At 41.4% G+C, this 16,920-nt stretch overlaps 1 protein-coding gene across 2 annotated transcripts in view; it reads left to right on the plus strand.

Moving 5' to 3' along the window:
- Positions 1-2,310: 2,310 nt before the first annotated feature.
- The window catches only part of SNX25 (sorting nexin 25), an 82,034-nt gene continuing 67,424 nt past the window's right edge, over positions 2,311-16,920 (plus strand). Inside the window, exons 1-2 of one of the 2 annotated variants that reach the window (XM_071743303.1) lie at positions 2,311-2,917; positions 15,040-15,127. In XM_071743303.1, coding sequence (XP_071599404.1) covers positions 2,462-2,917; positions 15,040-15,127 — 544 coding nt within the window. In that variant the 5' untranslated portion in view covers positions 2,311-2,461. The remainder of the gene's footprint in view (positions 2,918-15,039; positions 15,128-16,920) is intronic. The other variant, XR_011725775.1, reaches the window with a different exon arrangement.

Below are 16,920 nucleotides of genomic sequence, written 5' to 3' on the forward strand. Positions count from 1 at the left end.
GAAAGCCAAGATATGGTTGGCTTCTCCTCAGGAGTGCTCTCAATCCCTTCTCCACCCAGACTGTATTTGTGCTTGGGATTATCTTGACCCAGATCTTGAACTCAGTCCAAAACTCTGTATTTTCTGACACCTTTGGGAAATAGTGTATACTGGGAGACGCAACTTCGCTTTTTGGTTTTTACAAGATGAGAATAAACTAAGTTCATAGGAAACCTTCTGGCGTGTTGCACCTTAACTAAAAGCTTCCAGATTCTGCAAGAATCTTTCCATTTGTCTTAATGGTTTTGAAAGAACCTTGGTCCTCAAGCACTTCAGTGAAGCATGAGGATATTTTGGTACATGATAGTTCTCATGGGAACAGACTGTCGTTGCAATAGTGTTTTCACTATTATACAATAATTTTCACCTTTAATCACATTAGAGACATTCCTTAAACAATAAATTTTGGACACTCTGTAAATGGTCTGAGCAAGTATTTAAAAGCTCTTTGTGCTCGTGTGTTCATCAAGTAGAATAAAATTTCTAACAAAATTATATTTAAATTACTGTGGTGACTTTGGATCAGATGAAGGAGCCCTGTCTCTTTTGGTCAGTGACCACAGTGAGAGCTAAAATCCGTCCAGAACTCTTTTGGGATTTTGACAGGAAATACATTGCTGTGCCAGCCTCTTAGATGAAGGTATATATACTATTTTGCACATGAATTAGGCCATACCATCAGACACTGTGGGTTAGGTTAGAACAAGTTTAGAAAATACTGTGGTAGAGCAAAACAGTTGTAACTGTGAATCCTAACTAGCTTTGTGCCTGTGCTGTGCATGTTTGCCTTATAGATCTGCACCATAAGCTGAACACCCTGTTATAGTGAGGTGTTGGGCCTGTGGCTGAGCCTTTGGGACACCAGCACTATTCATGCTCAGTGCCTTGGCTCTCCCCAGAAGCATGGGGAAGTTTGATATTTAGAAAGGTGCTACTTGTGCTCTTGAAGTTATATGGAAATGTAAACATTTACAAGGTCAAGGCCTTGGTATTCATACCTTTTCTGTGTCAGTTTGTATAGTTAATTTTATAAAAGTAACTTAAATAGCAATTTTACAGAAGGTGAGTAAATCAAAAGGACTCCAACCTCAGCACAAACTGCTGCTGTTTAAAGGATAATATCAAGGCTACTTTGCCCATTAGGACCACCAGAGCAGTGGCGATTTGAAAAGCACTTCCCAGAAATCCCAATACCTGGTAAACACTCCTACAGTGCTGAACTTACTGAATGAGGTATCTGCTCTTAAAAACAAAGCCCATGAGTAAATGCTTGTGAATCCACTTTTGCACAGCCTGGCTTCCCTTGGGAAAGCATTGCCCTCCTCCAAAGATATGAAGGTCTCCCATTCTTGCTTGTGGTTGAAGATTAAAACCTTCAAATTCAGGGTAGCTGTAATTGCACCACACCTATGACAAGGTGAACATGCATCCTGAGCACTAACTGCAATATGGCAAGGATTTTGCCATGAGAAATTTGTTTTCAGAATCACTGGAACATTTCAAAATGTTATAACATCTGATGAGCCAAGGGAGGGTAGTAGTGGGAGTGCTTGGCAGGCTTCCTTTGGAGAAGCAGGGCCATGTTTTGCAGAACTGTTGTTCTATAAACTTTTTAATGGTCTCCTTTGGCTGATCAAAGTGGTGAAGGCACAGGGGAGGTACAGCGCTCACTCATAAGGGGGTTTTGGACCTCAGAGACGCCCTAGGCCAATGCTTTGCCCTGAGCTCAGGCCAGGGTCTCAGTGCTAGGGCCACACCATCCCGGACCCCACCGGGCCAAGCCGCGGCCTGTGCGCTGCAGCCCAGCTCTGCTAGGCTGCCCGAGGCGGAGAGAGGCCTGTTAGCTTTCCGCGGAACCCGGCTCAACACCGCAGCCGCCACAGATGCCCGCGGAATGGCACCTTCCCCTCCTCAGTTCCTCACAGCGTGGTTGTTTCCTGGCCTGTGCGCGGAGTCGCCTTCGCACCCCGCCACGGCGGATCCCCATGGGACTCACCCCACGGGACGGCAATCAGACCCCGGCCTGGGGTGGCGCGGCCGCCGTACAAGTCGCCGGTACCCCCGCCCGCCCGCCCGCCGGCAGGCACCGCCTCCGCCTCCGCCTCCTCCTCCTCCCTCTGCTGGAAACGAGCGGCGCGGCGGGGCCTCCCCGGCTGCTGCCACGGCTTTCGGCTCCCGCTGCCCACCGGCGGGCAGCGCTGCCGCCTTAGCAGCCGCCAGGAAGCGGCCGGGCCGCCGCGCACCCGCCTGCCGCCGGGCATGAGCTCCGGCTCCCCCGGCGGCCGCAGTGGTGCCAGTGGCGGCGGCGGCGGGCGGCGGCGGAGGCGGCGAAGAAGGACAGGGGGGGCCCTGGGAGCGGCGACCTTCGCAGGGGGCTGCCGTGGCGGGAGATGCTCTTGCTCCCAGCGGCGCCAGGAGCAGCATGTTCCCCGGTGCCGACAGCGCTAGCAACACGGCAGGGCAGCCCGAAGCAGCAGGGGCCACCGCCCCCGGCCCGCTTGGCTCGCACGGCCCCGGCGGCGAGGCCGGCCGTCGCAGCGCCCCGGCGACCGCCGCTGTGGCTGGCGGCGGCGAGGAAGATGAGGCGGCGGAAGACGAGGAGGACGAGGATCCCGGCTCGTCCCGCTTCGTGCTGGCGGTGGGGCTAGGGCTGCTGGCCGTGTCGGTCGTCCACCTGGGGCAGGAGCGGGCCGAGGCGGGGGGCGGCGGGCCGCCGTGCCTGGCCTTGCTGCTGCTCCGCCTCGTCCTCTACGCGGGCTGCGCTGCCGTCGCCGCCGCGCTGGGCACCCTGATCGCCCTGGTGTGCCGGGGCCGCCGCTGCCTGCCGCCGCCGGACTTCATGGCCACCGCCGCAGCTCCGGCCCTGCAGGGCGCTGGGGTAAGTAACGGGAGGGGAGGGGAGCGAGCGGTGCCCTCCCCGCCGCCCGGAGGGCAGGGAGGAGGGGAACTGAAGGGTCCCGTTGTCCCCCCGCGGCCCCAGGAGCCTGCCCGCTCTGCCACTTGATCGGAAAAAGTATGCTGGAGGGTAGCAGGCGTACGAGGAAAAATCAAGGCTCTGTTCTAAGGGGGACCTTCGGATCATGGGAATGCTTGTATATCAATTTGTTGTTGGCTGCGTCTCAAATCCTTTTCTGCTCTTGTAGTTGAAATGTCATTTGTAAAAGAGAGAAACGTGCTCAGGGACTTAGCGTTGCTTAAATGCGTGCGCTGAAGTTGGGCACCTTCGGATAGTGTTATCTTAATGCCTTGAGGAGGTGCCAACGTGTTTTCGAACTGCTGCAGACCTCTAAGCAAAAGATAAATTTATTTTCTGTACATCTTCTAAAATGTACTACTAAGTGTTCGTGAGCTCTTGTAGCTCACTGCTTACTTAGTATCGTTTTGTTTTTTATGAACGGGACTGGTAGGACGAGGTATGTGGAGGCTGTCTGCAGATGCCGGTCAAAATAACTTTCCTCCCGTCTATGCCCCGCCTTCTGTCAAGTCATCCCAATGCTCCAGAGCTGATCCCAGACAGGCCTGAAAAACTACTGCTGGAAATGAGCATCTGCCTGCACTCGTGCTCAGCCCACGGGTGGATGGATGCGGTGTTTGACGTCACAGCCCGTGACTCCGGTTGGGTGCCCTTGGCCCCGCACCGGTGAGTTGTAGGACTTGGTGGGGTGTGTAAGTATGTGAAGCACTGCAGCAGTAACAGTACTATCCCAGTGCTGTTTCACATTTGTACTGTCCACAGGATACCTGAGAACTCTCTACAAAGAAAAAGCATAATTTATGCCACCTTGGTGAACATCCTGGCTGTTCTGGTGACCCAGCTGATTACTTTATTGCATGTGCTCTTCTTGTTAGCAGCAAGTAAATAATGCTGTAATTTCTGTCTTTTTGGGGCTGCAGATGATGCAGCTGAATGTGCAAAAAGAGAGGGTGCTGGCAGGGCAGAGAACTTCTTAGAAAACACTTGCTGATGTGGCTGTCTGTCTTTCCCTCTTGCCAATTAAATCAGCTAACAACTTGCAGTAGTGTTTTATTCCTTCATTCTTTGACATAGGGAGAGAAAGAGCCTGTGTTGGGGAGCAATATATTTTTCCAGGCCTGCATTTAATGGTAACTGGCAGGACACTGTTGTCAGTAGAAGGGATAATTTGGCCAGGGCTTGGTGACTTCACTGAATAATACAACTTGCAAAGGTGCATTCAGGATCTATTTGTGGCAGTGGGTGTGTGTGATGCGCATTTTGTCTTTTCAGTAGGCTCTTTTAAAATCCTCTTTGCTTTGAAGACTCAACATCATACTCAGCTTTTTGATGGGAGTGAAGAATAAATAGCGTGTAGGAGCATTAGATGAGGGAAATGGGGAAGTGGGAAGATGTAACTCACAAAGTTAATGAATGATAAGCAGAAGGTGTACCTATTTATGTAGTGTATTAAGTGGGTACAGCTAGGGACTGTTCAACTGGCTTTTATTGTAGGAATGCTGAGGGAAAGATATGTATTAAGTGCACAAGCACCCGAGTTGTAAGGACTACATGCTTTTGTATTTCACCATTCAGCTACCTTACACCAAATGGAAAAAAAAGTGAATCAGTAATAAATTCTGGTTGCATTCAGATTTGTGAGATTGAATATTTCAGTAGTAATCCCATAGCTACAGTGACACTTATATGCTGGTGTGGAATACTTATCTAAACGTGTTGGCTAATCTACTTTTAGCAGAATGTATCGTATACATAATACAAAAATTGTTTATATTAACTTAATAACTGAAGTCTCCCTGCTGCTGCATTGAGAAGCAACTTTCAGATTTGTGAAACAGCCAAACAATGAAAATCAGTTTAATTTGGGAAGCCAAGAACTGATGGAAAAACCCAGTTGCTTTCTTTCTCTCCCCCCTTGTGACAAGCATAATCCATAAACCCATCAAACAGGAGTGAAACTAAACTCTCCAGAGAAAAATAGTCATTTTTGGTTACTATACTGCTAGCACTTTGTTTTTGTGGTATGTTACTGCCCTTTTCTCCTCAAGATGTTCTGTTGTGCCTAGCCATTGATTTTATATGTTAGTAGTGCCACTTGCTCTTGCTTTGTGTGGTCTGGTATATGGTGTTTGGATTTATTGTAGCTCTATGGTATGTTTCAGACTGGAATTGAATCCTGATATTTAAGTCACTGCTATAGCAGCAGTACCTGCTGCAAGATGTTTTCCAGAATTGTTTCTTTACCATATTTCAGTTAAATGCTTTCTTTTCTTCCCCTTTTCACTGTTCTCAAAATTTAACCTGGTTGTATAAAAAGGACTGTCAAAAAAGGAGTTGCTCTTTTGTGCTTTCAATTTAGAAGCAGTAATTCCAGGCATCTTATTTGGGTTTCTCGTTCCTTCAGTTTACAGTTTTGTTGATTTCTTGCTGATACAAAATGGCTTCAGGCTGCAAAGCTCATTGACATACTTCTGAACACAATTTTGTGTATGTTCAGGAGATTTCTGAATTCCTGTCTTGGCAATATGTAGGTGAAGAAAATAATAGCATGTATATAGGCTGCATATAGAAATATAGGCCTTTCACTAAAATGTTTTTTGCAAAATACACTCCATACATTTCTCTTTGAAAAATGCATAGGTTAATATTTTTATTAAACATCTGTTTGTATTTACACCACTTTATTATCATTCAGAAGTTACTCTCCCATGTTTCATAGAGCCTTACGATCCTGTTGTCTTCTCTGGGGGCCAGAAGCAAGACAATAGTAAGATAATTGTAAAGCTAGCATTTCTTTGATTTTTGGAGCCTTGTTGTGTCTTTTCCTCAAGAATAGGGAAGAACCCTCTGTTGACTTGGTAATTTTTTGTTTGTTTGTTTTTGTTAGGAAAGATTCTTACGGTTGGTGTCTTTCTCTGCGTGTGTTGTATGTCCATGAACTCAAGATTCATTTTTTGCTCTTTGGTTTTCACACTGGGGTTAACAAATGAGGAAACACTTAAGTATTCAGTAATAAATATTTACTCTAGTGGGAGTCAGGCTCAGCTCTTGGAAAGTGAGTGGGAGCACTCTTGATCAACTTCAAAGGGCCTTGGATCGAGTTCTTTATGCCTCACTGTTTTCTGAGTTCTCAGTTCTGTAAGCACTTACAATGTGAGTTCAGTGCTTGATTTTCATGGACCTGTTCATGCAAGTGAATAACTTGGGTGAGGAAGTGTTGCAGATTCAGACTTCAGATGAGCAAGGGGTATGCCTTGTGTTGTTTTACTTGAACTTGCTATTTACTTAGAGAAGCCCTCTTTTCAAATGTGAGGCTGTGCTTTGACCTAAGTGTTGTCTGTGTAACCCTTTTAGGAATTGAAAGGTGAAGGCTGTTTTGCTAAAGTCAGTTATCTAGGCAAGAGTATTTGAAATCTGCTGAGAACTGTGAAGCAAGGTGTGCAATTTATATCCCCACGATGAGGTGTGTTTCCAGCATAGTGAGAGCTCTGATTGCAAGGTAAATCTTGGCAGTCTTCTGGCTTCCATATAAAGCTTTGTATTTCTTTCAGTGTTCTTCATTTCATTGGAAAAAGAATACTATGACAGGTGTCACAGTATTTTTAATTTTGGTACTCGCAGGCATTAATAATATTGATAAACAGGTTCTATTGAAATAGTGGGAATTGAAGAATCAAATGACAGCTTGAAATTGAGCATTGTTGCTCTCAGGTATTTTTCAGCAGTTCTCCGCAGCTGTTTTATGACAAGATTATTTGTGGTAGAAAAGGACAGCAAAGTGCAAGGCAGCAAAAAGGCAGGGTGACCCAGTGGTACTTTTAAAGAAAATGTCAGTCTTAAAGGGAATTTTCACTTTTGATTTATCAGTGAACTTGCACATACCGAAGATGGGCCTGGTTAGACATGTGTCACCTTTTTAAATTCAAGGTTGCTGCCTACGCTGCTGTTGACTTGTGTGGTTATAGGAGGGAGGTTTGAGTCATTGAGAACCAGATTAGCAAAACTAGTGGGAAAGAAAACGCTTTTTCCCACATTCTGATGTGCATGGCTTCTCTGCCTAAAAAGCCTGAGAGAACAGTTTTCTTTTCAGCATAGTGTTTTGACTCTGAATCAAAGTAAAAACCCTGAATAATAGGGAGCTGGGTTTTCAGCTTCATTTAAATAATGCAAAAAACAAGGATTAGTTTATTAGATATAAGGGCTCCATTTTAAATTCAGATTAAATAAATGATACTGTGTACAGAGAGTGATCTACTTAGTTGTCTTGCAGCACTAACAGAATGGTAATTAAAAGTGTTTCCAGGTGAAAGGTTACACTGGTAATGTCCTGGTTTTACTTTCCTATAATTAACAGTTGTGAATAATTTTAAATATTTCTTTACAACTCATCTCCTGGCATATTTGGTCACTCTTGTTCACTTCTCTTCAATAGTTCTCCATTTTCAGAAATAGTTTGGATGAACGTTCTGGCCCTGAGGGAGAGACATGCATAACTGTGGTTTATGTTCCTAAGGGTTGTCCTGTCCTTTATTGTGGGCTTTTTGTGAGTCTGGCATTAATGGAAGGGCATAGGTAAATCTTTCTCCCTGGATCAGCTGATCATTGAACTCTCTGGGCCCTACAAGATAGTTTTTATTTAAGCCATGGCAGGATGAGTATGGAATTATTGGAAACGGTCTGACATGGGGTGGCAACTTAACCTGGGTTAAGTATCTTACCATGTCCAAGCTGAATGCTCAGCTCTTCTTGAGGAAAATTGGGAAGTGGAGAGAAAGGACATGCAGTTTTATTTTCTGCCCCTGCTGGACTTTTACCATTGGAGAAAGCTTGTGAAAGTAAACTTGCAGGAGCCCCAGCAACTGTAGGAAGTGCCAGTGGTAGACATCACTTTCAGGTGTGATGCAAAGCTGTTCTCGATGAACTGTTTGGAGCAGCTGTCAGGGAGAGAAGAAACTTCCTAGCTCTTTTCCATCTTCATTTTTACACCTTAGTAAGTCTTAAAAAGTACTTATGGGGTTTTTTATCAACCTAAAGCCCAGCCTGTTCTGTTCGTCTCGTTCTGTGGTTCATTAGGGAATACTGAGAACTCTGATAGTTCTGCCTGTCATTGTAGCCTCTGCTTGCTGGTCTTATGTTGTGTTTGTTTCTGATCATCTTGGGCTTGCAACCAAATATTCTGATCTATTTCCATTCTTCTATCACTTGTTTCTGTATTGAAAGTAGAGGATATATTTAAGTTTGGCTTGTTCTTAACTGAACTGAGAGTATGATACATTTGTTCTTACTGTTAACCTACCCATATAAGAGAGAGCATTCAACTTTTGATGATGAAGGTGGGTTTACTACTAGGCAAGTCCTGTAATTAAAATAATGAGGTGATATAAGATTGCCTTCCAATCTCAGAAATATTTTAAAATTTTGAGAATGTTGCATGAATCTCTCAAACATTCACTTACAGTTCAGTGGGGGCCTGTGACACTTTGGGACCTGTGGTTTGGACAATTCTGCTATAGTTTGTTTTAAGGAATCTGTGGAATATTTTTTATTTTTAGGGATTCATAAACTTTTTCAGAATTTGTTTTGTTGTGACTGCATGCATTGTTTACATGCAGGTGTATCTTTGTAGTGATAATTTTAGTCTCACAGGAGACTGATCTCAGGAAATTAAATGTTTTTCAGACTCATATCCCTTCTTTGTCCTAAAATTTCTTGGCAGCAAACACTTAGTTTTCTACACAGCCATTCTTCCATAATGTGTATTTAGAAATTGTCTTGTCATGCAACCATTTCCATTTCCTTCCATTGTAACCTGTGTCATCTTCAGTTCTGCATTGTATTGTGCTTGACATTTAATTTTCTCAACTGTTAGACTGACTTTTCATGTTTTGCTGTGGATTAGGCTGCTTTTACCTTTATAGGGACTGTTTCTCACTTTTCAGAAGTGTTTTGTGACTGTCAGTGTAACTAGGGAGCTAGTTCATTTCTGATAGCTGAGACATGCTGAGTCTGTAAGGAAGATGGGTGGTGGGCTCGCAGGATTCTGGTTTCTGGCAGGGGAGTGCTAAAGGTAAAACCAAAACCTCTGTAGTAAGGGCAACAGTGAAAGCATCTTGCATTCAAGATACACTTTGAAATTGAAAGCATGGTGCACATGTATCAGAAATATTCTGAGAATCTGTTCAAGTTCCTTCTTGCTGTCCTTTGTTCTTTGTGTTCTGCAAAGGAGAGAAGCCAAATTTACCCAAGGAAAAAGCTATTATGTAGAATATCCCTTCCCAAACTGCCACCTTGTTAAGTGATTAAAAAAAATAGTAAGTCTGTGTTGTGCCCATGGAAGGACTGGATGTGCAGTCATTCTGTACCATGTTTACCCTATTAAGCATGCACAGTAAATTAGAACAAATTATTGTTAATAAAATCAATGATGACAATTCATTCTTCATGTTTTGTGATGCTCTGTTAAAAAGACAGAACACCTTAACCTCTGGAGGGTAAAAAGTCATGTGGGAGGGAGGGTATAGCCACAGACAATGCAGAGTTTCTCTCTGATCATCATGCTGAGACTCTGCAGCTGAGGCATGAGTCTGTGCAGGTTTTTCTGGCTTGCCAGCAACTCAGCCTTCCTAGCACATGGCTCTTTTGGCCTTGAAGTACAAACCATGGGTTCTTGTCTATTTTTAACAGAGAAGAAGAGTGTGGAGATGTTCACTAGACTGGGACTGTGCATGTACCCTGAGAATTCACAGAAGCTTTTACTTTCGATGGTGATATTAAAAATGCCATCAGAGAATAATGATGTATTTTTCTGAGCAGAAATCTAAATGCTAACTTGCTAATTATTTCTTAGCTATCCTGATGGGAATGAAAGTATTAACTGAGAAATGTTTCGTTTTCATATTCTTACCTGTGTAGTATCATGTGAAATTTCAGCGCAGAATGTCCTTCACTTTTTGTTATAAAGTATTTATACTGCTACAGTTTTATCAGTTTTGAACATGTTACATTTAAGATAGGAGATCCTCCATATAATAAACACAGTTTGCATGTGCTGGAAGCTACCATATTAGTGGAAATAAGATACGGTGATATTATAAAATTGTTATTGAGATAATGTGCTTAACATTATAGGATTAACATGCTTTAAATATGTTGATTTTTAAATTGGTAGTTATGGTACCCCTTAATATATGTAGATTAATGCTTACAGTGACATATACATACTTGCCTGGTAATCTGAAATGGAACTATAGATATTAATTAAGAACATTAATTCTTCTCTGTGACTGAATTTAATTTTTTTTTCCATCATAAATTGAAGTAATATTTACTGCTGTGAGAAAATACCTATCTAGATCAGTTGAATCTGAATTTATGGAGGGTATAGTGCAGTATTATTTGAAGTTGTGACTCTTTATAATCAAAGTCCAGTTTGATGTTAATGTATGTTTTACAAAGAAAAGAAGAAAGTTTGTAGGGCAGCAGTGAGAAGAATAAGTAGCTATGAGTAGCTGGATAGTTCTTGTAATCTGAATTAGATGTAGTCTTTGCCTTTTAGGTCTGTGCTTAAACTGAACATCTCATGCACATTGCCCTTTTCTATTGTCCTGGGCTCTGTTCTAGTTTTGTTGTAATGAAGTTAATGGAATAGAAATAGTTGTTAATTTTTCTCCGCTTCTGGCTTTACCTGGATGGGAGAGTAGGTCTGTGTGTGGTGTGCCTATAGCATGTGCTTGGCTTTCTGGTGTTATGTTTTAAGAATTGTATTTGATGACTGAAGGTTGCAGACAGATTTCTTGATAGCGCAAGAACTCCTGTGTTCTCTGTGTTTTGCCATTTATTCAGCATAGTTGTGGAAACAGCTTCTTATTTCTTTATTATTTAGCATTTATTGTTTTCTTCAAAACTAATTTTAAATAACTTATTTAAATGAATAAATGACATTAACTTAATTTTTACATTTGTAGGAAATCAAAACTAAGGAAAATTTCAGACTCGGTGCCAGCATTTGTTCTGGTTTTTTTCCTGGGTCTTTCAGACCGTTGCATGTCCTAAATAATTCTCAAAAGCATGAAACAATGAGTTTTACTCAGAAGTCTCCAGGAAATACACACATCCTTTTTCTCAGCCTGTAAACAAATTCAAAATTGGGGAAAACTCAAACTGTTCCAGGAAACAGGCCTCCCTGTTGGCAACCTTGTTCATTGCATGTGCTTTCCAAATGTGCTCCACTACTTTGCCTTCAAGTCATTTTGTCAAGCTGTATTTAAGTTTCAGTCTGGTTTCTGCCATTCTTCAACAGTAAACTCTCCAGTGGGGCCCAGTTTTTTTGTGCTTAGTGCAAGCCAGGAATAATGGGAAGATACCAGCTTTTAATCTGTATAAAAGAATGTCTAGGCTAGAGCTTTGACCTTGTTAAATTCATGTATGAACATTTTTGGCTCAGTCAGGGTTATGCAAACTGCCTCATGAAATGTAGCACTGTTTTCCTTTAGATGAATGACACTAAGAAAAATGTGAAAACATTCAAGTCTAGGCTTTCTAGCTAAACCTGTTCTCTGCATATGCCCTCCATCTGACTTGAGGCAGAGGTGGGAAGAAAATCTGCAGTGAAATCCAGATTTTTCACTCAGCTGTAGGAGCTGATCTTCAACTGTGAACTTTCTGAAATCTGTTATCACAGGTGCTGGTAAACCTGTGTTACTGGATTGTTACTGTTGGTGTTAAGGTGTTTGTTGGCATATGTCATCAACCGAGGGGTGCCTGGTTATTTAGTTTTTTTCAATCATTATTATCACAGAAACAGATTTTTTTTTAGTGGAAAATCTAAGCTGGAGAGTTGATTCTGCTAAATGCAAATTCTTAAGACTGAAAAAATGGAGTTTGATCACCTGTTTTAGAGAAAGCAGCTTAAGATCTGATCCATTATCAGTCACTAAATTAAATTCACAGTTCTCTTAAGGTTCTTCAAAGATCACAGAATAGTTCAGGTTGGAAAGAATTTCTGTAGGGCATCTAGTCCACTCTTTTGCTCAGAACAAGTCCAACTAGGTGAAGTTGCTCAGGGCTTCCTCCTGTTGTGTGTTGAATGCTCCAAGGATGGAGACTCCACAGGCTCTCAGCCCCTCTTCTTCTGGTACTTGACCAGCCTCATAATTGACATAGGTTTGCCTTGTAAGTGATGGGAATTTCCTGTGTTGCAACCTTGCTTTTGTCCTGTGCATCTGAAAGAAGAGTCTGGCTGCTTCTTCTCTGTACCTTCTGGTTTGGTAGTTGCAGACAGCAGTAAGGTCTCCCCTTAACTGCCTTTTCTTAAGCCTGAACTAACTCAGTCAACATCATAGCAGTGCATTTAAACACTCAAATTCAAACACGATTCAAATGTTGTCCAAATGTTAGATTTTCATCTATTGTTGAAAAATCGTTTTTACACAAAGTTGGTTTTAAACAAGGCTTGTTTCTTGCTCCGTGCTTTTCTCAGACTGTTCAGGGTGCTTTATGTAATACCTCTGTAAGTATAGAAGATTGCTTAGAAAATCCAGTACACTGTGCATGTGCCTTTGCCCTTCAGTATTTACAATCACCCTGCAGCAAAATCACCATTGCTGAGGATGATACTCACCTTTTAAATTCTTTTTGATCACTTATCTTGCTTGAAGTTTCCCATGTTAAACTTTGATGTTATTTTTTTTCTTTCTTTTTTTTTTTTTTTTTTTTTTTTTAAATGAAAAGGCAGTTCTTTTTAGAAGTCAAACGTACCAGCCTTAGAGGATGCAATGAAATACATTGAAGCTGAAGTGTAAGCTTGTATCTTGATGTTTAAGAGATGGCAGCATTTCACTGAAGCAATAGTCTACCTTGCTCTTCACATGAGTGTTCAAGATTAAAACATAAAAACATCAATTCCTGCTTCATGGAATGGTGTTGATTGGATTGTGGTGTGGTGGTGTGGAGCAAGCTTCTTGTAATCATGGTTCCCCTTTGAAGAGATTTGTTTTGTGTTCCCTTGGCTGTAAAGAAGTCCTGAACTGGGTCAGGTAATGAGGCAAAACTAAGAGTTCAGCATTTATAATTTTCTTATCTGGGCTTGTAGTTAAACTAGTTTGAAAGGAGCAATTTGGCTAGTGCTTCATGAAAGCTCTTATTGATGCTTTAGGCCACAAAAAATACTTCCTGTGTGCTATGTACAAATAAGCATTGATGCCTGAGTTAGGGGCTTCAGGTTACCAACCTCTATGCAGATATGAGGGGGTTTAGCAGAAGGTTTAGTCTTGTCGGATACCCAAGCTAGGCTGAGTGTTAAGGAAGATGGAGCACAGAGCTTCAGGCAGAATTGTGGCCTCATATTTTTTTCTTCACAGACTTGAGTGACTTTTCTTAATAGGCTTTCTCAATCCCTTCCCCCTCCCCAAATATATTCAGAATGCTAAATGTCTCAGTGAGTCTGCCTCTTTTAAAATTGGAGTGTTGTGAATCATCCAATTTCCTGCTGCAAATAAAGCAGAACAATCCTGAAGCAATTGTGTGACCAGCATTAACACAGCTTTGCATGGAGGAAGGATGGCAGTGTTAGCAGTTGGAGGTGATGTGTTGGGGCCTTACCAATGTTGTTGTTAGGTGTTCTTCCAAACAGCAAAAATACTTGCTGCAGCAATTTAGAGAGGTGTGGTCTAAGCATTTACCAGCATCATGTTCAGGTAAAAGAGGGCCATGAAAAATTATAGTGATTCACTATTCAGATAGTCCTCTGTGCTTACTCCTCCTTAACTACAGTTTTCATAGTAAGAGGCACTGCAAATGAAGACAAATATGATGAAAACTTGAAGCTCTTGCCACTAATAGTGTTGTCAAGAGGGAAAGGAAATTGCAGGAAGAGCACAGCCATAGTCTCAGAAGTGACTGGAAGAAGTCTAGAGAGTGTTGCTGCACTCAGCCCAAAGCTGGAACAAATTAACTGTGGATGGAAGGAGGGCACTTAGCCTCTGAAAAGTATCCATGGCAATGCTGTGTGTTAAGTGTAAGAGAGTCTGAACAGCTTTATTTTGCTGTTAGGGTAGTGCTTAGACTCCTTCATCCATGTCCCATTAGGTGTGTTTTATACTACTCTACATGTATGTATTTGCAGTAACAGGAAAACCAAAATATAGCCTGCAAATTGGCTGAAATAATGGCATACTGCTTTTAAAAACATTAAGAGTGTTTTTACTTAGACCTCCCTTAAACTGCTTTCTTAGTCTCCATTTGGTGAATATTGGAGGGATTGGGATATTTCTGAAGCACTGCCCTCCATCACTGAGGAAAGTGAGCTCCCATCAAGGGGACTGAAGGAAAATGGCTGGCAGTGGGGACAGTTTCTATTTCTGACTTTGAATTGCACTCCTTTCTGTGTAAGGACAGCATGAATCACTGCTTTTTGTCTGCACCCTGAAAAATGCTTCTCTGTCTGCCCACCTTTTTGGACTCACTGAGAGCTACTACTTCAAAATAGACAAATGTCTGTATGGTACAGCAACTTAAAACGCAGAGGCCAGAAATGTCTTTGAAGGAAAAAGTAGGAAAGGATATAAGCCAAAATTGCTGTAGGAGATCCAAGGGCTTCATGAGGCTAAATGAAGTCCATCATGGCAGTAGGCTGAAAAGAAGCTATATTTGCTATTGACCTGTCTCTTGAAGATCTCCTAAAACTGAAAATATTGAATAGAAGAGTTGCAGCTGTTTTATTGAATGTATGTCCTCTTCTCAGTGCATTGAATTGCAAATGCATACATCTCCCTTCTACCAAAAAACCCCAGCCTTAAGATAATTTGGCAAGTTGTACTGCATATGATAGGCAGTTAGTATGTTAATAATGAACAATGTATAATAATCTCCTAGACAATTAACACTCATCCATTTTAACCATAAGGGGGGACAGTGTTTGTATAGGAACCAAATTATATAATATTATCACCTTGACTTCCAGTTTTATTCCTTATTTCATTTGTTGTTTTTACTGTCTTCTTATAATGAATGTTCTCTTTGAATTTCAGAGTAATTGGTCTGGAAGTTCCCATCCAGACTCAGCCCAGTCAAGGAGAGTGGTCATTTCTCACAACATGGATAAAGCTCTAAGAGAAGGTGAGTCTTAACTTGGACAAAGGCTCATTAGACTCTGAATATCTCTTGCCCTCTTAGCAAACCATGACTGTGTAATATTCCAGGATTTTAGAATATGACTCTGGTTTCTTCTGTGATATAAAATTAAAAGAGCAAGGTCTTGGTTTACCCAAGAGGTCCACTGTAGTATGTAATTTGATATTTTATTTTTTTTTTTTTCAATTTAACTGATATCATATAATTTTAGTGGCTGTTTTTTACAGAAACGTATTACAATAAAGTCTGTAATACTTATGCACAAAACAAAAGAGTATCATTTCAACGACTCCTGATTATCTTTTGATGAAATGATAAGCCCTACAGACTCTTGCAGACTGTCTTCCCTCTTAGTGCAATTTTTGCCACGAAAACTGAAGCTAAAATCAGTATTTGTATTTCTTATACAGACTACAAAATCTGAGCATCATCAGTGCAGCCACTGGGATTTAGATTGTAAAATGCAGACTAAAATCATATGGATTTAAAATACATCATTTGAAATTCTTTAAAATAAAGAGTAACTGCTACTACTGCACACATTTTTTCAACTGACTGCTGGTAGTACAAAATATTGTGTAACTTGGGATAGTGTCAGACTTTGAAGCAAAAACTTTTTGGCTTGTTACTTCAAAGATTATGCTAGATTGGAACTTTAATATGGTTTGGGGGAAAAATCCCAGCTTTTATATTAAAAGGATAGTAGTGTCTGAACATTGTGTATATTAAACAAGGACAAGTTAGTTGCTGTATTCTCTCACACTCACACTTTACGGTTTGTATAACCTGCATTGGAATTGAAAAGAAGCCTTGACAATATCAGCACTGAGTAGGAGGCAGCGTGGTTATCTGGAGAAAGACAACAGGTATTACAGACAGTTTGGGAAGACAGCTGTTTTACACTTCCCTCCTGTTGCTTGCACGTAGGACTAACTCATGTTTCTGGGAAAAATATTGGAGCTATCTTCATCTAAGTTATTTATGGAATGTGGCTTTGAGCAACCTGGTCTAATGGGAGGTATCATGAAGGGGGACTGAAACTAGATGATCTTTAAGGTACCTCCCAGCCCAAATCATTCTGTGATTTTGATTTATCCTGCAGAGCAATCAGTTGAGCACATGAGTCTGTCTTTAGTAAGACTGAAAGAAAGTTACCAGCATTTAAATGATTAATTTTTTAGTTGAGGACCTTCTGTTGTGACAGAGCAGCTTTTACCCTCCATTCTCACTCTGAATTTTGGAGAGCAAACTTGTAAGTTTTGGCTGTATTTCTTCCAGGCCTAAGGGACTGACAAAGCCAACTTCTCCAGTATGCAGTTTGACAAGGATGAGACTATATTTTTCACTCTACCAGATGTAGTCTTAAGGAAGCTGCTTGGTTTTGAAAGGTGTCATCTTAAGTTTGAGATGCCAGATGAGTCCCAGAAACATTTTACTTTTTTTAATTAAAGGAAAAGGATCAGTCTGTCTGAAATTAGACAGAACACATTTCTTACTCTGTGTCAGTTCTGAAATTTGTAGTTGTCCTGATGTTACAAATGCTTTTTTTTTCACAAGTTCATGGCTTAAATAAAACTTTATTACTAATGATAAAAATGATAGTGTCTGTATTTCTGTGTCCTTAGAGCCATTTTCTAATCAGTCATACATCAATGGGAATCAAGGTATTTGTAAATCCCAGGAATTTTTGCCATCTTCCTGTTGTCTGGATCAAACAGGCTGTTCATCAAAATGCTTTAAAATGTCTCATTCATTTAGTTAGGACACTTTAAATTCTC

This window comes from Heliangelus exortis, chromosome 4, assembly GCF_036169615.1.
Source record: "Heliangelus exortis chromosome 4, bHelExo1.hap1, whole genome shotgun sequence".
NCBI lineage: Eukaryota > Metazoa > Chordata > Aves > Apodiformes > Trochilidae > Heliangelus > Heliangelus exortis.